The sequence below is a fragment of the Musca autumnalis genome, unplaced genomic scaffold, assembly GCF_047663935.1.
Source record: "Musca autumnalis isolate F117 unplaced genomic scaffold, ASM4766393v1 scaffold_5, whole genome shotgun sequence".
Lineage (NCBI taxonomy): Eukaryota > Metazoa > Arthropoda > Insecta > Diptera > Muscidae > Musca > Musca autumnalis.
In genome coordinates, this window is record NW_027412088.1 from 58590910 (window position 1) to 58612833 (window position 21924).

At 37.0% G+C, this 21924-nt stretch overlaps 1 protein-coding gene across 1 annotated transcript; it reads left to right on the forward strand.

Moving 5' to 3' along the window:
- Positions 1 to 1763: 1763 nt before the first annotated feature.
- Positions 1764 to 18665, forward strand: LOC141387566 (sterol O-acyltransferase 1-like). Its single transcript, XM_073957453.1, has 4 exons — positions 1764 to 1941; positions 12659 to 12923; positions 17270 to 17418; positions 17492 to 18665. The coding sequence occupies exons 1-4, from the start codon at positions 1908 to 1910 to the stop codon at positions 18550 to 18552; spliced, it is 1509 nt and encodes a 502-aa protein (XP_073813554.1). The 5' UTR covers positions 1764 to 1907; the 3' UTR covers positions 18553 to 18665.
- The last annotated feature ends 3259 nt before the right edge of the window (positions 18666 to 21924 follow it).

Below are 21924 nucleotides of genomic sequence, written 5' to 3' on the forward strand. Positions count from 1 at the left end.
CGTCCTCGAAAAACACAGGAAAAAAGTGTTGTCACGGCGTGTTAGAGTTCAGAGCCAAACACATAACTTTCAAAGGCAGCGCTAAGCGTTTGTCATGAAAGCACAACTAAATGGGAAAATCCTCATTGTTGTTGTAAAATACAAAACAAAAATGCATTTGAAAGAAGAAAAGTTCAAGGACATCGAAGCCGCTCCACATCCGATATGTCTGAAGAGTCTTTACCGAAGACGAAACATGCATGTCACATAGTGGTGGGTGTGTGGGTTCGAATCGTCGGCTTTCCTTTTTCACTTGCATAATAGATCATAAAGCTCGATTAAAAAATTAAAAAATTAATCTTAAAAAAATGATCTTCGCCTAAAAAAAGCCAAAAATTTTCAAATAAAAAGCATTTATGTCTGGTTAATGTAGCAAAATACAAAAGTCTCAAATGAAATTTGAAAGATCGTGAAAGATGCCACCGTTTTCTTGAACATTTAAACCAATTTAATAAATGTTAAGTACAATTTCAACAAGAATATCTTTATTGTTAATTTTTAATCAAAGTTTTTGAGAAGTTAAATCTTTATTTCCTATTCTAACTTCTTCCTGTTCATTAAGATGGCATGCCAAAGGTTTGGTGAAGATACCATGCTTAGGATCTGAAAATGATTTAGATGTTTTGGTCTTGAAAAAAGAATGGGTGAAGACGCTAAAAAGATGATATACCAAATAGCGTGCACCCATGCTTGAATAGCATCTTTGGCATCGAAAATTTTGTTGGGAGAATTTATCTCGCTTCCCCTTAATGTTATTTTAATCTTAACCTATCGTGTTGTTCCATTATTTGCTTTATTTCTTCAAGCTTTAATATTGAACTTAACTTAATGTAAAATTCTACAAACCTGATCTCAATTGGCTATCCATAAACGCAGAATAAATCACAACACCAATTAAATATATTACTTTAAATAACTGTAAAATACACTTTGATTTCAATTTATAAACAAAGATCATACAAGCCAGAGGCGTAGCGATATAGAAGGAAGAAAGTCGAAGAAAGTTACTTATCTACATACATACATACTCGTGTGTAGATGGCCCATGACAGAACGAACGCCCGTTTCTAAAGTCGAAATTAAAGTAGACTTTTACGGATACTTAACGTTGCTTCTTTAATTTTGAATAACATATTTTGAGCTATCGTATTTCATTCAATGGGCTGTAGGGCTCTACCTTGATAACATAATTATCGGCCTTCAGAATGGGAATAACTTGGGCAACCTTCCAGATGTCCAGAATCTTTATTATTTTGCTTTTCGAATAAAAAAGGCATGAGTAGTTAAAGTTCAAATCAAGTTAATATAAAACGTATAGAGTTAAAACAATTACGTTGTAATGGTCATAGGAAGAAATGATAATACCCCCATAAAAACCATTTGAAACCTATTCTAATAACAGTTCACACAGAAATGCTGGTCAAACATAAGTTTGGCCAAGTTATCTTAAAACATGATTGGAGAGCAATGTTAAATACCTGTGAAATTCTATTTTAACTTCGACTAATAGCGTGAACGTGTGTTCTCTCATGGGCCATCCTATGTATGCAGATAAGTAAATTTACAATTATAATTAACTTTATTTCTTTCATATCGCTACGTCTCTGAATTGTATGAACTTTGTTTATGATTTAAAATTTACATGTATTTTACATTTCATTTTAAGAATTATATTTAATTGATTTGGTGGTGTTTTTCTGCATTTACGGAAGAACCATAAAGATCAGGTTTGTGGCAGTTTATTATTTGAAATACTATTAACTGGCAAGAACAGAGTTCGAGATCAGTTTATGAATTAGTAGTGACCAGTATCACTTGATACTGAGACAAATTGAATTAAAACGCATCGTGGGATAAAGCAAATAATAATGCACCAACCCGAATCCAAAAATGAAGAAATGGGTAAGTTTTGGATAGAAAATAGGAATAAGCAATAAATTGAAAAGTGATCAAATTTAATTATAGGAGATTTGATAAAAAAAAAAACAAGTAAGAAAGTATCTGTCAGCTGTGCTGACGGAGTTATCCCTCAGCCATTGACAAAAAAACAAACCTAACACAATAATTATGCCGTATATCAAATATATTGATTTTGTGGGGCTATACCAAATCATTGACTTATATCAAACAGGGAAGTTTTTGCTCGTAGATGAGAAATATCAAGAAACAAAAAAATCGCCGGAGGGATTTTCAAATTAATCGCGATTTAAGTTCACATTTTTAGGAGGTTTTTCCGATTTTTTAGGTTTTTACGATTTTGCTTGGAAACCGCGAGACCTATGTAAATGGGCCTAAAGAAAATGTTGTAGCTGTGAAAATTCGCCACAAGATTGCCCTTTATGATATTTTCGTAGGTTTTACTGTTTTTATACCCTCCACCATAGTATGGAGGGTATATTAAGTTTGTCATTCCGTTTGTAACACATCGAACTAATCATTTGCGACCCTATAAAGTATATATATTCTTGATCAGGATAAAATTCTAAGACGATCTAGCCATGTCCGTCTGTCCGTCCGTCTGTTGTAATCACTCTAGCGTCCGCAATAATTGAGATAGAGTGCTGAAATTTTGCACCCGAGGGGCTTTTTTCCATAGGCAGGTCAAGTTCGAAGATGGGCTATATCGGTCCACTATTTGGTATAGCCATCATATAACGGTACCTCCGGATTCGAGGTATTTTGACGTTCTTCGCCACATTTGCAAACCGAATTAGCTATAATTTGGCACTTAGGGTTCCTGGTGATCAGCAAACTTATATCCCAAAGGATATGGGCATAGGTCCATGTTTTGGTATAGTCCCCATATAACGGTACCTCCCGATTTTCGGTATTTTGAGAATTTTAGCCACAATTTTTAACCGAACTATCATGAATTTGGCATTTGAGGTTCTCAGTGGTCATGAAATATGTCCACGCAACATCGTCAACATAGGTCCATGTTTTGGTATAGCCCCCATATATCGGTACCTCCCGATTTTCGGTATTTTGAGAATTTTAGCTTAAATTTTTAACCTAAATAGCTGTAATTTGCCATTTGAGGTTCTCAGTGGTCATGAAATATCTCTACTAAACATCGTCAACATAGGTCCATGTTTTGGTATAGCCCTCATATAACGGTACTTCCCGATTTTCGGTATTTTGAGAATTTTAGCCACAATTTGTAACCAAACTATCTGCAATTTGACACTTGAGGTTCTCAGTGGTCATGAAACATCTCCACCAAACATCGTGAACATAGGTCCATGTTTTGGTATGGCCCCTTATAATCGTACCTCCCGATTTTCGGTATTTTGAGCATTTTAGTTAAATTTTTTACCGAACTAGCTGTAATTTGATATTTGAGGTTCTCAGTGGTCATGAAACATCTTCACGAAACATCGTAAACATAGGTCAATGTTTTGGTATAGCCCCCATATATCGGTACCTCCCGATTTTTGGTATTTTGAGAATTTTAGTTACAATATTTAACCGAACTAGCTGTAATTTGCCATTTGAGGTTCTCAGTGGTCATGAAACATCTCCACCAAACATCGTCAACATTGGTCCATGTTTTGGTATGGCCCCCTTATAACCGTACCTCCCGATTTTCGGTATTTTGAACATTTTAGTTACAATTTTTAACCGAACTAGCTGTAATTTGACATTTGAGGTTCTCAGTGGTCATGAAACATCTCCAAAAACATCGTCAACATAGGTCGATGTTTTGGTGTAGCCCCCATATAACGGTAGCTCCCGATTTTCGGTATTTTGAGCATTTTAGATACAGTTTTTACCGAAATAGCTGTAATTTGACATTTGAAGTTCTCAGTGGTCATAAAACATCTCCAACGAAACATCGTCAACATAGGTCCATGTTTTGGTATAGCCCCCATATAACGGTATCTCCCGATTTTCGGTATTTTGAGAATTTTAGCTGCAATTTTTAACCAACTAGCTGTAATGATCGGTATTTTGAGAATTTTAGCTACAATTTGTCTATTCAAAAATAATCGTCAATATAGGTCCATGTTTTGGTATATCCCCCCATATAACTGTACCTCCCGATTTTCGGGAATTTTCAGTGGTCACGAAATTTTTGCACTAAAATTCGTCAACATGGGTCCATTTTTGAGGGTCTACATTGTTTTGATGAAACTACCCTCAATTTGACTCTTGAAGTTCCCGGCAGCTATAAAACTTTTCCGCCACCGGTAGGTGGTACCTTTCACCTAGCTGAACACATCTTTTTAGATTAGATTAGATTAGATTAGATTAGATTAGATTAGATTAGATTAGATTAGATTAGATTAGATTAGATTAGATTAGATTAGATTAGATTAGATTAGATTAGATTAGATTAGATTAGATTAGATTAGATTAGATTAGATTAGATTAGATTAGATTAGATTAGATTAGATTAGATTAGATTAGATTAGATTAGATTAGATTAGATTAGATTAGATTAGATTAGATTAGATTAGATTAGATTAGATTAGATTAGATTAGATTAGATTAGATTAGATTAGATTAGATTAGATTAGATTAGATTAGATTAGATTAGATTAGATTAGATTAGATTAGATTAGATTAGATTAGATTAGATTAGATTAGATTAGATTAGATTAGATTAGATTAGATTAGATTAGATTAGATTAGATTAGATTAGATTAGATTAGATTAGATTAGATTAGATTAGATTAGATTAGATTAGATTAGATTAGATTAGATTAGATTAGATTAGATTAGATTAGATTAGATTAGATTAGATTAGATTAGATTAGATTAGATTAGATTAGATTAGATTAGATTAGATTAGATTAGATTAGATTAGATTAGATTAGATTAGATTAGATTAGATTAGATTAGATTAGATTAGATTAGATTAGATTAGATTAGATTAGATTAGATTAGATTAGATTAGATTAGATTAGATTAGATTAGATTAGATTAGATTAGATTAGATTAGATTAGATTAGATTAGATTAGATTAGATTAGATTAGATTAGATTAGATTAGATTAGATTAGATAACACTGTGCAACGAAATGGAGGTGAAAGTCTGGGGCACGGAAAATTTCTTTTGGGGAAGAAAGGCCTTGGTGAGTATATTATGAACCCCGAAGTACAGATCCGCCGTGAGTCGAACTTCCACGTTATGGCGTGATGAAATTTTTGTTAGAGACCCTGTGGGCCATCAGGAATTAGCGTTATATCTTTGTTCACTGTTGCTTAAGTGCTCTACAAAAACAACAAACAAAGATATAATACTCATTCATGATGGTCTCTTGCAAAAATTTCATCACTCCATAACGCGGAAGTTCGACTCATGGCGCATCTGTCCTTCGGGGTTTTTAATATACACATACCAAGGGCTTTAGGTTTTTTCGTAGGATTTACCATTTTTGAGATATGGAGGTTCACTTCAAATTTTTAGGTTTTTATCTTAAGTCTTCAAGATTTTGCTTGGAAACAGCAAGTCATATCAAAATGGGACTAAAGAAAATGTTGAAGCTGTGAAAATTCTCTACAAGACAGGGTGATATATTTTTTCCTAGGTTGTACCATTTTCAAGATATAAAAGTTTTATTTGGGAAATTGCAGTAATGACATTGTTTTATAAGGAGGCAATACAGTCAGTGCATTGTCTCAATTTGAACTTCTATAACTCAAAAACGGTGAAACTTACGAAAGTATCATGAAAGTAAATCTTGTGGAGAATTTTCACAGCTAAAACATTTTCTTTAGGCCCATTAACATAGGACTCGCGGTATCCAAGCAAAATCGTGAATACCTAAAGAAACCCTAAAAATGTGAACTTCAATCGCGATCTATTTGAAAATCCCTCCGGCGATTTTTTTGATTCTTGATATTTCTCATCTATGAGCATTGTTGTTTCAGAATCTGCAAAAACTTCCCAGGTGTAAGCGCCTTTTATTTAAAATTAGTTAAGGCGCACCGTGTAAGTTTGAAAGAAATTTTTGAAAAAGTTTTAGAGTTATCTTGCACAATAGCCATTTTGGTATGTGCCGGGAGGGTTTTGGAGCTTGGGCCATTATCTCACGAAGTATGAACTTGCACAAGAAAAAAATTGTACTGTTGTAAAGGGAGCCGCAAGCACAACCTGCTGAAAAAAAATTCAAGACTATCCGAGAGGAGCTCTTAAACTTCACTTTATCCGAATTTTGTGTGGGAGGTACCCGAAGGAGTCGACCGATATAGTCCATATTCTAACCTGATACATGACTGCATGAAATAATATGATGTGCAAAGTCTGCACCAATCAGAAACTCCCTGCGAGAATTATCTGGCGGATTTGCCATTTTGGTTGGTGCCGTCAGGGTTTCTTCGAAGTTAAATCTTAAATCTCACTTTATCCGAATTTTGTGTGGGAGGTACCCGAAGGAGTGGACCATTATAGTCCATATTCAAACCCGACCTATATCTGGAAGAAATAATACGATGTGCAAAGTTTGGACCAAATCGATTGCTCCATTCGAGAGTTATCGTTCACACCATTTTACAAACAAATTTTGAACTTTTGTGGGGGAGGTACCCGAAGTAGTGGACCGATATGGCCCATCTTCGAAGTTAAACTAAGTTTGGACAAAATATTACGATAACCAAAAATTTGGTTCGAATCGGTTGATCCGTTCGAGAGTTATCGTGCGCACCAGACAGACAGACAGACGGACGGACATGGCTAAATCACCTCCAAATTGCCTGAAACGGATTTCGTCCAAACATACTTGGGATCTAAAACCATTATTTCGATGGGACACATTTTGCGTTAGCATGTGTGGTTGGAGCGCAAGATAACTCTCGAACGGATCTGCCGATTCGGTCCAAACTTTGGCATTCGTAATATTTTGTCCAAACTTCGTTTAAGTTCGAAGATAAGCCATATCGGTCTACTACTTCAGGTACTTCCCCCACAAAAGTTCAAAAATGTTGGGAAAAATTGTACGCACGAAAAATGTTGAAGGGAGTGATCGATTTGGTCTATACTTTACATAATATATCTACCAGATGTATGTCAGGTTTGAATATGGACTATATTTATCCACACCCTCGTGTACCTCCCACACAAAAGTTTTTTTTCTGGGGCAAGCCCATACTTCCTGAGAAAACAGCCTGAAAGGTGTAAAAAACCCTATGACACCATATGTAGTCGCTGGAGAGCACTATAACTCTCGATCTGATCAACCGATTTGTTCCAAAATTCGGCCTTCGTCATTTTTTGTCCAAACTTAGTTACAGTTCGAAGATGGGCAACAAGTTCCGGTACTTTCCCCAATATTTAAAAAAAATGTCACTAAAATGGTATGCACGGTATCTCTTAAACGGGGCATCCAATTCAGTCCCAATTTTGGACCTCCTGATATTTTGTCCAAATTTAGTTTAACTTTACAATGGTCGATATCGATCTTCTCCTTAGGGTACTGCCCCCTCAAAAGATAAACATTTGTGTCTAAGTGCAGTTTAGGTTCTGTTCGAAAATCGTGATAGTGGGCGCGATATCTATCAAAAAGATATGACTCTAAAATAAGATACACTTCCAAAATGGAATATGTCGGTCCATTTCATCCGCAACACATTTGAACTTTAATCCTAATCAACATTTTTGTTGGTAAGTTCAAATATCCAAAAAGGGCCATGAAATTCTGAAAAGACCCTTAATACATTCGATCTGTCCGTAGATGCAATTTTCAATTCACATAAGCTGAGGGTATATCTCTGTCGGCAATGTCGACTGATACGTTTTCACTTGTTTATATTTTATATTATACTAGCAGACCCCGGTCCGTGATCCCAGCCCGTCGTAATGAGTTTAAATGACAATTATGCTTGACAATTCAAAAATCGGTATTTTCTACCTCACTTCTTCGGTCCATTGTCAAACCGAGGAGGATTTTAATTTATCAACAGATTTTGTGTGTAACCTTTCTTTTCTCTTACGGACAATGTCGGATTTTTTCGCCCATTTCTTTATCCTTAAGCGATATAATTATAAAAGTTTTTAAAAAATGGTTAAGTCGAATTCTCCCGCTTTTTGAGACTTATATGTTTTAGTTTTTCATGGCTGATGGAAGGTTGAACCTCACCATTTAAGGAAATTTTTAAATATATCGTATTTCGTGATCGGGGGCGCAACCACCGTTGCCCCGAAAATTAAGTTGCAAGCCGATGCACTCATAATTTTAGCAAATATAGCGATTTTAAAACAATAGGCCCCCGAAATTCCTCTACAAATATATTGCATTTGGACAACGGGACTTTCCTGAACATTTTCCGAAAATTGCTTGAAATTAGGTTTAGTAGCTTTGGAAAAAAAAATTATTGAAAAGAGTGAGTATGGTCATCAGTTTTCAAGATATAAAATATTTAAAAAACACAACCCCTTTGCCTCCCAAAATTTATGCTGAAACCGATGCCATTACCAACGAACGACATTTTTATTTATATAGATTGAAACAGTTCTTGTGTTGTGCCCCACGTTGGGCGCCAATGAAGCAGTTCTTCGTCTAAGGTTATACCCAATGTCCATTAAAACGAAGATTACTAATGTTTAAAAATGATTTATTCAAACTTTGTACTTTGGTTGGTATCTTCCACTTGGTTTCTCAACTAGTGCAATGTCCGAAACTTATTAAAAGCTGGTTGACTAGTTGGTTTCTCAAAGGTTGATCCCAAAGTGATTTTATTAATTTCTATTCTATTAAGGTACTTGGTTTGAGAGGCGCAAAAGTCATCTAGACTTACATAGATGTGTATTTTAGTAGTAAATACAAGGTTGTAATGGAATAGTATGATAATTGAAATACATATGTAAAGGATTGCATAGAAACCATTAAAATTGAAAACATAATAAATATAAACAGAGTTGTATGAACTAGTATGTACAAACTTACATACTAAACAATGAATTCAAATGTGAAGATAAAATAAAAATAAGGTAATTCATAAAATATAAATAATGGTTTGCTTCAGTCTCCCCCTCTGATGCTGAAATCGTCCCGATGATGCATCATCTTCATGATTTCATCTGAAGGCTCCCCCTAGAGTAGACCTTCATCAGGGTTGATGGGTTGTTAAATTCTTCTGAGGCTCCCCCTAGAGTGTAGATATGTATGTCGACGGAAAACAATGGCATGAAGACTGAGTCCAAATAATCATCTTGCTCCTTTTTGCTTATCTTTACAGGCGGTCTAAATAGTCTGGATGTGTTTCCGGGCGTTGTTTCATTTGGTGGAATCGCTCCTCGGAATATGCTCTGTATAGAGTGCGGTGAATACTCATTTGTTTTGTCAGCCAGTGGCCGTCTTATTGGTTTTGTCGGAATTGGATCATCACAATTCATTTTATGTGGTGGTGGAAACAAGTCGGATACCAGCTGCGGAGTACTCTCTCCAGAACGCAAAGCTCCATGAAACACTTGTTGTATGGTATGCGGGGAGTAGTCATTCGCTGGTACTACTGGTGTTGCAGGCAAGGGTGATACCAGATACTTCGTCTCCACAAATTCTATGAATTTTGACAGACCAGTCATAGCTTTATTGGCTGGTGAGTTCTCATAACCAATCACATCCAAAGAAAATAAACTCATTTCCAATGAGTTGGTAAAGCTATTCTTCCTTCTTGGTTCATCAGCAAAATACCAAAGGCGCTGCGGCATATCAAGAACGATATCGGCTTTCTCCAAGAAATCTGTACCAAGCAACGTACGATTTCTGGTGGCGTTGGGTAAACAAACAAACCGTATCTTCTTCTCGCGGCCTCCAATGTTTACGTTACACATGGTGGATTTCACAACACATGTTGTAACTGAGCCGTCTGCCAAACACACATCTGCACACACATTCTCGAACACACATCCATTTTCCTCCAAAATGTTCTTCAAATTCAAACTTGCGACGCTTACTTTTGCACCCGTGTCGAACACTGCTTCACCCAACAAACCAAAGATCTCTATGTATGTTGTTGGTAGAGTGCGACCGATGATCGTTGGCGAAAATGAATTGAACGAAAGGTTCTGTGGGCTACCTGCGTTGTTGTTGCTACAATTTGAGCAATTCGACCTGTAAACACCAGGCGCGCCACAACCATAGCAAGCAATCGTTGGTTTCCTCAATAATGGTTGTTGTTGTGTGTCGGTTGATCGTTGTGCGTTGTCTTGTTGCTGTTTTGTGTGTGGTTGTTGTTGTTGTACATCATTGCGCTGTACTTGTTGTTCATCCCTCATTTTATTCTTCCAGCACTTTGCAGTTTCATGTTTAAAAGTGCGGCACATTGCACATCGAGCAGTCTTCGCTTCTGCCTTCGTTTCAGCAAGGGGGGTTGTTGTTGCATCATACTCAGCCAGCGATAGTTCAGCTTCTCTGCAGGCGGATAGCAACTCTTCTCTCGTTTTACGCGTTCTCTAATCTTCTGCCGGAGTAAACCGAATATCAAATTAAAGCTTCGTCCCCGTACTTTTTAATGGTAAAACTCGTAAAAGAGAGAACTCCAAAAAATTTGTTCTCACACACAAGTTTTTTGAAATAGTTCGGGAACGGAAAAATGGTAAAAAACGTCAAAAAAAGTGGAACAAATGTCAAAGTCGGCGTATCAGTCAATCAGACGCCGGCAACCATGTTACTATTTTTTTACTCGCCCAAATTTGTCGTGTACATTTGAACATTTTACAACTTTTTTGTGTACGGGAACACTTTTTCGAGTAAAATGTGTAAAAGTCGTAAAAATTTTAAAAACTTTTTAGTTCTGGAACGAAGCTTAAGTTGGATTTCTTCGTCAACTGCTGACTTGAGCTGAGAGAACAGCAACCGCTTCTTACAGATGAAAGTGTCTGTGTGTTCTGTTCTCTGCTGCTTGTGCTCGTAAATTTGTTTAAACAACCGCCAGTCTGGTACGGGAGGGGAAAATGTTTTTTGATTAATGTTTTGATCCGATATTAGGTCTTAAAGTGAACTTATTCGAAATTTTGTGTGGGAGGTACCGGATGGAGTGGACAAATATAGTCCATATTTTAACCTGATCTATATCTGGTAGATATATTAGGATGTGTAAAGTATAGACCAATTCGGCCACTCCCTTCAAGAGTTACCGTACGAACAATTTGTGGGGGAGGTACCTTAAGGAGTGGACCGATATTGCTTATCTTCAAACTTAAGCTATGTATAGACAAAATATTACTAAGGCCATATTTTGGACCGAATCGGCAGATCCGTACGAGAGTTATTTTGCGCTCCAACCACCTCACACGGTGTCATAGGTTTTTTTGCAACTTTCATGCTATTTTCTCAGGAAGTATGGACTTGCCCCTGATGGAACTTGTACTTTCGTATGGAGGGCAGTGAATACAAGCTGCTAAAATAAAAATCAAAGCGATTCGATAGATGGCCCTAAACTGAACTTTTCCGAAATTTTGTGTGGGAGGTACCCAAAGGAGTGGACCTATTGAGACCATATTGAAACTTCATATTACTCTGGTAGAAAGTTTACGCTATACAAAGTATGGACCAAATCGGTCACTCCCTTCAAGAGTTATCGTGCGCACAAACTTTCCGAACATTTTCGAACTTTTGTGGGGGAGGTACCGGAAGGAGTGGACCGATGTAGCTCATCTTCGAACTTAAACTATGTTTGGACAAAATATTACGAAAGCCAAAATTTGAACCGAATCGTTTCATCCGTTCGAGAGTTATCGTGCGCTCCAGCCAGCAGGACAGACAGACGGACGGACATGGCTAGATCGACTCCAAATTGTCTGAAACACATTTGGTCCAAACATACTTGGGGTCTAAAACCATTATTTCGATGAGGCACATTTTCATCGTATCAAAGTGTATATACCCTCCTTAGCCTAAAGGCTGAGGGTATAAAAATGACGTATTTGCCCAAATACTTGTTTTAGTCGCAAGTGTAAAGTGAGTTTAATATGACGGTCAATATTACAGCAATTAATTTTCCTTACATTTGTTAATTTGTTGTGCTAATAATTTCTTGTTTTACAATATTTATATTCAATAAAAAATATGTATTACCGGTCAAAAAGAAACAGAAAACAAATCAGTTTAGTGATCAGTGTCAAATCGATTGCAATTACAATTAAGCGGTGAATAAACTTAAACAAACAATTATGAAAAAATCGGAATGCAAAAGCTTTTTAGCTGGTAAGTTGACACAAAATATTTTAATTGGTCAACTGTGGATAATAGGTCTAAATGCATCCATTGCATAATGATCAACGTTTAAGTTATTACTCTTATGAAATTTCTATCTAAGATTGTGTAAAAATGATTTGGTGATAAATTATTTTTATAAAAAAATGAAAAATATCAATATAAAGAATTGTATAAGTTGATTTCAAGAGCATCTCTGTGGATATTAAACCATAATATCTAAAGGTATTTGAGAGAGTTTTAATGTCAATTTAGAATTAAATGGATGACAATTTTGTGTTACAAAAAACTTCCTTTTCAATACACTTGCTCGCTGTTGATACAGTCGGTTAGAGTGTAGAAGAATCTCGCCAGGAAATCTAACCCCAGCACGACTTTAAATTTAACCTATTTTGAAAGTTTCTTTTTTTTCAAAAATCATACCCGTACTACATTTCAGACTATACAATTTTTTCTTTCCAGAAACAGTTATAAAAGTAAAGGACCCAGATGACACAGTATTATCGCAACCTCAAAATGAATCAACTGTGAATAAAGAAACAAACACATATAAAAGAAATGACATAAGTAGTAACAAATTAAGTAAAAAAGTTTTTCGTAGTCAGGAATCAATGTTTATCGAACTAATGGAAATCGGTCACGTGGAAACCGTATACAACTTATTTATTGCGATGTTTATTTTATACCTGAGCTATAATATTCTCGATGATTACTTTGTTAAAGGAAGGTAAGTCACAGTTCCACAGGTTTGGAAATATTCAATTCATTTGAAATAGAGAAAAATTCTATCATGTTAATTAGATTAACATATATGAATCTGGGCCAATTAGCATTCCCGTGGCTTACCTTAAAATTACTGTAACATGATCATGACTAGCTTTCCCATAATTGGCCGAGATTCAGAGAGTTTACTAATGACCGCCTCAGAGACCTGTCCAACTCTTCTGATGTTTGGATAGCAGAATTTACGTTCCGAGACAGCATCACAGCTGCAGTCGCTAGCCATACACCTGCTGGTCTAATAACCGGAGTGAGACCAAACTTCCCAGCAGAGGCGACGGGATTAACAAATAAACGTGATGAGCTTCGCCTTACCAACCCTTGCAAGCCCAGAGTCAGGGAGCTGCCACTGGATGTTATCAGGTTGATCGGTGGGCATTAGCGGAACGAGTGCCTAAATCATCTGAAAGTTTGCAAAAAAATGTTTACTCTCGAACCCTGTAAGGAAGAAGAAACGTCCTCAGTCACGTTTGACTACGTTACGTTGACAGATCCGTAGAGGTGCACAAGTAATTTCCAAAGAAAAGGTTGCTTCGTAAGACCCTTTCCAAAGGAAAGCAAGCTCCGTAAGACCCTTTTCAAAGGATAGGTTGCTTCGTAAGACCCTTTCCAAAGGATAATGTGCTTCGTAAGACCCTTTCCAAAATAAAGCGCGCTTCGTAAGACCATTCCCAAAGGGTGGGGTGCTTCGTAAGACCCTTTCAAAAAAGAAAGGCTGCATCCAAAGAAATGGGTGCTTCGTAAGGAAAGGCTGTTTCGTAAGACGCTTTCTAAAGGACCCTTTCCAAAGAAAGCGCGCTTCGTAAGACCCTTTCCAAAGGTTATGGTGGTTTGTAAGACCTTTTCCAAAGGAAAGCGCGCTTCGCAAGACCCTTTCCAAAGAAAAGTGCGCTTCGTAAGACCCTTTCCAAATGATGGGGAGCTTCCAAAGAAAATGGTGCTTCGTAAGGAAAGGATGCTGCGTAAGACCCTTTCTAAAGGACCCTTTCCAAAGAAAAGGGTGCTTCGTAAGACCCTTTCGAAAGGAAATGGTGCATCGTAAGACCCCTTGCAAAGGAAAGAGTGCTTCGTAAGACACTTTCCAAAGGAAAGGGCGCTTCGTAAGACCCTTTCCAATGGAAAGCGCGCTCCGTAAGCCCTTTCCAAAGGAAAGCGCGCTTCGTATGACCCTTTCCAAAGAATGGGGTGCTTCGTAAGACGCTTTCCAAAGGAAAGGGTGCTTCATAAAACCCTTTCTAAAGGAAAGAGCTCTCCGTAAGACCCTTTCCAAAGGAAAGCGCGCTTCGTAAGACCCTTTTCAAAGGATGGGGTGCTTCGTAAGACGCTTTCCAAAGGAAAGGGTGCTTCGTAGGACCTTTTCCAAAGGAAAGGTTGCTTCCTAAGACCCCTTCCAAAGGAAAGGTTGCTTCGTAAGACCCTCTCCAAAGGAAAGGTTGCTTCCTAAGACCCCTTCCAAAGGAAAGGTTGCTTCCTAAGACCCCTTCCAAAGGAAAGGTTGCTTCGTAAGACCCTTTGCAAAGAAAAGGGTTCTTCGTAAGACCCTTTCCAAAGAAAAGGGTGCTTCGTGAGAACCTTTCCAAAAGAAAGGGTGCTTCGTAAGACATTTTCCAAAGGAAAAGGTGTTTCGTAAGACCCTTTCCAAAAAAATGGTGCTTCGTAAGATCCTTTCCAAAGGAAAAAGGTGCTTTGTAAGACCCTCTCCAAAGGACAGGGTGCTTCGTAAGACCCTTTCCAAATTAAAGGGTGCTCCGTAAGACCCTTTCCAAATTAAAGGGTGCTTCGTAAGATCCTTTCCAAAGGAAAAAGGTGCTTTGTAAGACCCTCTCCGAAGGAAAGGGTGCTTCGTAAGACCCTTTCCAAATTAAAGGATGCTTCGTAAGACCCTTTCCAAATTAAAGGGTGCTTCATAAGACACTTTTCAAATTAAAGGGTGCTTCGTAAGACCCTTTCCAAATTAAAGGGTGCTTCGTAAGACCCTTTCCAAATTAAAGGGTGCTTCGTAAGACCCTTTCCAAATTAAAGGGTGCTTCGTAAGACCCTTTCCAAATTAAAGGGTGCTTCGTAAGACCCTTTCCAAATTAAAGGGTGCTTCGTAAGACCCTTTCCAAATTAAAGGGTGCTTCGTAAGACCCTTTCCAAATTAAAGGGCGCTTCGTAAGACCCTTTCCAAATTAAAGGGTGCTTCGTAAGACCCTTTCCAAATTAAAGGGTGCTTCGTAAGACCCTTTCCAAATTAAAGTGTGCTTCGTAAGACCCTTTCCAAATTAAAGGGTGCTTCGTAAGACCCTTTCCAAATTAAAGGGTGCTTCGTAAGACCCTTTCCAAATTAAAGGGTGCTTCGTAAGACCCTTTCCAAATTAAAGGATGCTTCGTAAGACCCTTTCCAAATTAAAGGGTGCTTCGTAAGACCCTTTCCAAATTAAAGGGTGCTTCGTAAGACCCTTTCCAAATTAAAGAATGCTTCGTAAGACCCTTTCCAAATTAAAGGGTGCTTCGTAAGACCCTTTCCAAATTAAAGGGTGCTTCGTAAGACCCTTTCCAAATTAAAGGAAGCTTCGTAAGATCCTTTCCGAATTAAAGGGTGCTTCGTAAGACTCTTTCCGAATTAAAGGGTGCTTCGTAAGACCCTTTCTAAATTAAAGGGTGCTTCGTAAGACCCTTTCCAAATTAAAGGGTGCTTCGTAAGACCCTTTCCAAATTAAAGGGTGCTTCGTAAGACCCTTTCCAAATTAAACGGTGCTTCGTTAGACCCTTTCCAAATTAAAGGGTGCTTCGTAAGACCCTTTCCAAATTAAAGGGTGCTTCGTAAGACCCTTTCCAAATTAAACGGTGCTTCGTTAGACCCTTTCCAAATTAAAGGGTGCTTCGTAAGACCCTTTCCAAATTAAAGGGTGCTTCGTAAGACCCTTTCCAAATTAAAGGGTGCTTCGTAAGACCCTTTCCAAATTAAAGGGTGCTTCGTAAGACTCTTTCCAAATTAAAGGGTGCTTCGTAAGACACTTTCCAAATTAAAGGGTGCTTCGTAAGACCCTTTCCAAATTAAAGGGTGCTTCGCAAGACCCTTTCCAAATTAAAGGGTGCTTCGTAAGACCCTTTCCAAATTAAAGGGTGCTTCATAAGACCCTTTTCAAATTAAAGGGTGCTTCATAAGACCCTTTTCAAATTAAAGGGTGCTTCGTAAGACCCTTTTCAAATTAAAGGGTGCTTCGTAAGACCCTTTCCAAATTAAAGGGTGCTTCGTAAGACCCTTTCCAAATTAAAGGGTGCTTCGTAAGACCCTTTCCAAATTAAAGGGTGCTTCGTAAGACCCTTTCCAAATTAAAGGGTGCTTCATAAGACCCTTTCCAAATTAAAGGGCGCTTCGTAAGACCCTTTCCAAATTAAAGGGTGCTTCGTAAGACCCTTTCCAAATTAAAGGGTGCTTCGTAAGACCCTTTCCAAATTAAAGGTGCTTCGTAAGACCCTTTCCAAATTAAAGGGTGCTTCGTAAGACCCTTTCCAAATTAAAGAATGCTTCGTAAGACCCTTTCCAAATTAAAGGGTGCTTCGTAAGACCCTTTCCAAATTAAAGGGTGCTTCGTAAGACCCTTTCCAAATTAAAGGGTGCATCGTAGGACTGTAAGACCCTTTCCAAATTAAAGGGTGCATCGTAGGACTGTAAGACCCTTTCCAAAGAAAAGGGTACTTCGTAGGACCGTAAGACCCTTTCCAAAGAAAAGGTTGCTTCGCAAGACCCTTTCCAAAAGAAAGGGTGCTTCGTAAGACGCTTTCCAAAGGATAGGGTGCTTCGTAAGTCCTTTTCCAAAGGAAAGGGTGCTTCGTAAGTCCTTTTCCAAAGGAAAGGGTGCTTCGTAAGTCCTTTTCCAAAGGAAAGGCTGTTTCGTAAGTCCTTTTCCAAAGGAAAGGGTGCTTCGTTAGACCCTTTCCAAAGGAAAGAAAAAGAGAACCCCCATCCCGGCATGTCTGAAATGATCTTCATGATCTAGAATGAGGTCCTCAGTTACAAGAGAAAACTCCAAGTTGAACAACATCTTGTGAATGATATATCCCATCTATTGCAGGTGAGGAGCGACAAACCGGAGTAGTTTTGGCTCAACTACGCTCGGGATTGTGCAGCCGTTTGAATTCCTATGAAATGACCGCTCATAAATGTGGTTTCCGTAAAAATTATCCCTAATCGATATATAACGGGAAACACACACCAATAAAAATTGCACTTTAAGTTATGACAGAATTTAATACAAATTTTCTACTAATTGTATGTTTTTATTTTCTCTGTCCTATTCTATTTAGAATCACACTGGCGTCTGAAACATTTCACAAGGGATTTAAAAATATTTATTACGCTTTCGTTATGTGGCTAATTTTACAATTGTATACCTTCGGCATATATTATCCTCTTAAATTGTGGGCAAATATCCGGAATAAACTTCAACATCACGGTTTGTATAATGAAAGTATAACCTAAATATGTACGTATCCTTTCAAATTTAAACTTTCTTTCCTGTATTTCAGAATATCTACAATTAGCATGGTCTGCATTTTGGCTACTCACCTACATAATTAGCATAGGATTATTTTTTTACATTACAGCAAAAGTGTGCCTGGTCTATGATATACGCTACGCATCCAGTCTTGCTCTACTCTTGGATGCCACTAGATTGCTAATGAAACAACATGCCTTTGTTAGAGTCAGCTGTGCTCGAGTATTAAGCAGCGGGAAAACATTTGCGGAAACTATTGAAAATGTCGAAAAGCCGAACGGAAAACAAACATTAGATAACAATGGGGATTACCTTGGTATACCACCATTTCGAAAATATCTTTACTATTTATTTGCCCCCACCCTATTGTATAGGGATAATTATCCACGCACCACTCACATTCGTTGGAAATTTGTTGCACTTCGTTTCATGGAATGTTTGGCCTTTGTATTTCTATTTGCCATCGTTTTTGAAAATCAGCTTAGACCGATTTTAATCGATTTCGGTGAAAAGAAAATAACTCCCGAACTTATTGTTCGCACTTATTTTGCCATTCTACCACCAGTCGTACTAATGTTATTAAGTTTTGTTTTCTTTCTATTGCATTCATGGAATAACCTCACCGCTGAATTACTGAAATTTGCAGATCGTAGATTTCATGGAGATTGGTGGACATCCACTAATTATTTTCAATTTTTCCGCAGATGGAATACAGTGGTTGGTGATTGGTTGTATGAATATATTTTTAGAGATTTTTATATGCACATAAATCCATCGAAGGCTGCAGCTACTTTTGCCCTTTATATCGTATCGGCTATAGTTCACGAATATATTATTTCAATTTCGTTGAGACTGCTCTTTCCAGTTATGACTTTTTTGTATATAGTTGGAGGTATGATATTGGTTCATGTCACCACCTGGATTCCTAAAAATATTGGAAATCTTAATTTCTGTCTTTGTTTCCTAATTGGAGTTACCTTAAGTTTTGGCAGTTATCCCATAGAGTATTATGCAAAAGAAAATTGCCCAAAAGAACAGTATACAAGTTGGTCAGATCTATTGATTCCACATATGTGGGCATGTAGAAATTAGAGTAATTTAAGACGTTATGTTAACATAGTAAATTTACATAATATGTGTTCATTTTTGAGTGGTTAATATAGGAAAGTTCATTAATTTAATAAATTTAGTTACAATTTTTAAAACGCATGTAGGATGGAACTGTTTTTTTTACCAAGTCCCGTTTCACACTACCATGATTTCATGGACTGAAATTCATGAAATTATGCGTATCTCGATCGAGTTCCATAGTAGAATAATATCATGAAATCTACTCGATCTAACAACGCCAAATTTCATGAACATTTTTCAATGAAATCGCGATAGTGTGGACCGGGACCAATGATTCGAATGAAACACTTTAGTGTGCTCGTTTACTTGCCTGAGGTTACCATTTTTAACCTTAACCCCAAAAAGTGGTAAAACTAGAAGCTATTTTTAAGAGAGATAGAGAACAAAAATGGCGTTCTCTTCTACCACAGGCTACCAGACAAATTTCTTCTGGTAAAAAATGGTAGAACTGATTTGTTGACATTTGTTTGAGGATTATTAGGCAATGATGAAAAAAATTAACAAAAATAAAAGAAAGAAACGAACGCTGACAAAACAAAATTAATAACCTTGAAATATATAAAAATAGGTAAAAAACCTTTTTAAGTTAAACGGTTTTATGTTAAACATACATTGCAATGTTTAAGATAAATGTACTAAAAACCAAAAAGTAATAAAATAGATACAGTCGTGGGAATTATTAACATATGCATAGACTAGACTAAAATAAAACCGTGGGGCACGTCAATTGTCTACAATCGTTGATTAAAATGTTTGTTTTGTAATGTTACACTATAATTAGGCAGTTGTTCAACCGACAACGATGGTCGTGTGATAAGTAGGACTAGAATGTGGAAACAAGCTAGCAAGCTCGATTATAAGCGAGTTTTAGGGTTTCATAGTGGTGAGCGAGTAGTACTTTGTCGGTTAAAGACAAACTACGAGCAGTGAAACGATTCCTCGCCAGCCATCAGTGTGAATGTCCAACGATAAAGTAGTTAAAACATTTCTTTTATTTACATGGAGTGTATAACTATTGGAATTTCCATGAGCAAGAAAATAGTAAGTAATTTCCTCACCGTCTGAGGGCCAACTGCCTAACGACGAATTAAACGAATCTTCTATCGCACATTAAGTCGATAATTTGTAGACAATTGACGTGCCCCACGGTTTTATTTTAGTCTAGTCTATGCATATGTTTATAATTCCCACGACTGTATCTATTTTATTATTTTTTGGTTTTTAGTACATTTATCTTAAACATTGCAATGTATGTTTAACATAAAACCGTTTAACTTAAAAAGGTTTTTTACCTATTTTTATTTTCTAGTTTTTAGTTTTTATTTCGCATTCTGTTTAATTTATTTAGTGCTTCATTATTGCAAGGTTTCTTGCCCGTTAGTTTATTGCAGTCCAACTCCTCTATACGTAGTCCCTGCAAAGATCTTACTTTACTAAGAGCCACGTAGGCTTGACCTTCTTCAAACAGTTTCGCACCTAAGTATACGACTGCGTGATCCACAGTGCTGCACTGCATTTTATGTATTATAGAAGCCCATGATAGTATTAAAGGCAACACACATCTGTGTGTATCGCTCCCGTTGTTTTGTTAACCTGGCTTCATATTCTTCAGGCGTTTCTGACGCTATCATCTGTGTGTATCGCTCACGTTGCTTTGTTAACCTGGCTTCATATTCTTCAGGCGTTTCTGACGCCGTCATTTGTGCATATCGCTGACGTTGCTTTTTTAACCTGGCCTCATATTGCTCAGGTGTTTTTGACGCTAATTGATCCCGTCGTTTCTGTAATCGACTATTTCTATCACCTTCACTTTCTTTAGCTCGTTTTGCTTTATACTTTTCTTTTGCTTTTTGAAGCCTTCGTTTACGTTGTGTTGCAGTTTCTGTTTTATTTGTGTTTGTATCTTTTATATTTTTTTACCATTTTGTTCCCACGAGTAATGGACATTTAAACGGTCGACCCCCAGAGGTCCAATAAAGGGACAAGGCTATGTACAACAAGATGCGCCTGAGTCTTGAGGGGAAAACGCTAACGACATATCATTTTTATCCACCCTAATGCCATACAGTTCTCGGCGCGTTTTAACCTTTCACCTTAACTTGGGTGGTGTACCGCTAACGACGTATCATTTTTAGCCACCCTAACGCCACACAGTCCTCAACACGATAAAAAATCTTGACTTGGGTGGTGGATTCAGGCTGGATTAATCAGATACCTAAATTACAGAGTCAATTTCTAAATTTAAATCTTAATTATACGCCATTTAGTGGCTGCGCCCATATTAAATATTGAGGTTGTATAGTGCACTGTATTCTTCTTGTCAAGCCCTTTTATTTGATACCCATATTGGTGGGATTGATAAAAAATTGTTATCAGCCATTTGGTAGCGGCGGCCATATTATATTTCAATTTTGCATAGTAAATTGTATTCTAATTGTTGAGACCTTTCATTTGATACACATGTTGATGGGATTGATGAAACCTAAGTTATCCGCCATTTTGTAGAGGCCGCCATCTTGGATTTTAATTTTATATAGTACATTGTATTCTACTGGTTGAGCACTTTCATTTGATTCCCATATTGATGGGATTGATAAAACCTACGTTATCCGCCATTTTGTAGCGGCCGCCATCTTGGATTTCAAATTTTTATAGTATATTGTATTCTGCTTGTTGAGCCCTTTCATTTGATACCCATATTGATGGGATTGATAAAACCTACGTTATCCGCCATTTTGTAGCGGCGGCCATCTTGAATTTATAATGATAATGAATAAACATAATTGTAATGTCACCAAAATCCAAAGTGTATATAAAATTTCAGATTAATCGGTTGACAGGAAGAGGGTGAAATTTGAGTTACTAAATTTGACCCAGGAATAAATAATAAATAAAACAAACGGGGTGAGCTAAATAAAACCATTTAAAAAAAATAAAAATGACATTTTTTGTTTCCTTTTGACATTGTTACCAGATTTACCATTTTTCCGTTCCTTTACTTTTCTGGTAAAACTGGCCATTACAGCTTATACCAAGGCCTACATAAGGTCGGCCAATAAGCCCAGCAGATTATTATGTTTGATGTCAAAAACATTATTGTGATTTAAAATACAAAGAAAATAAAATCACAATAATGTAAAATCTATTATGTTTGTTGTCAAATGTTGTTAGTAGGCCTTGGCATATACGAATTATCGAGTTTTTCTATTTATCGAGGTACGAATTATCGCGATTCTACTGTACATATAAATTATTTGCACAAATCAAAATATTTTACAAACTTCATAGGTTTACCTTTACTTCTAATTTAACTTCACAAAAAACTTCTAATTA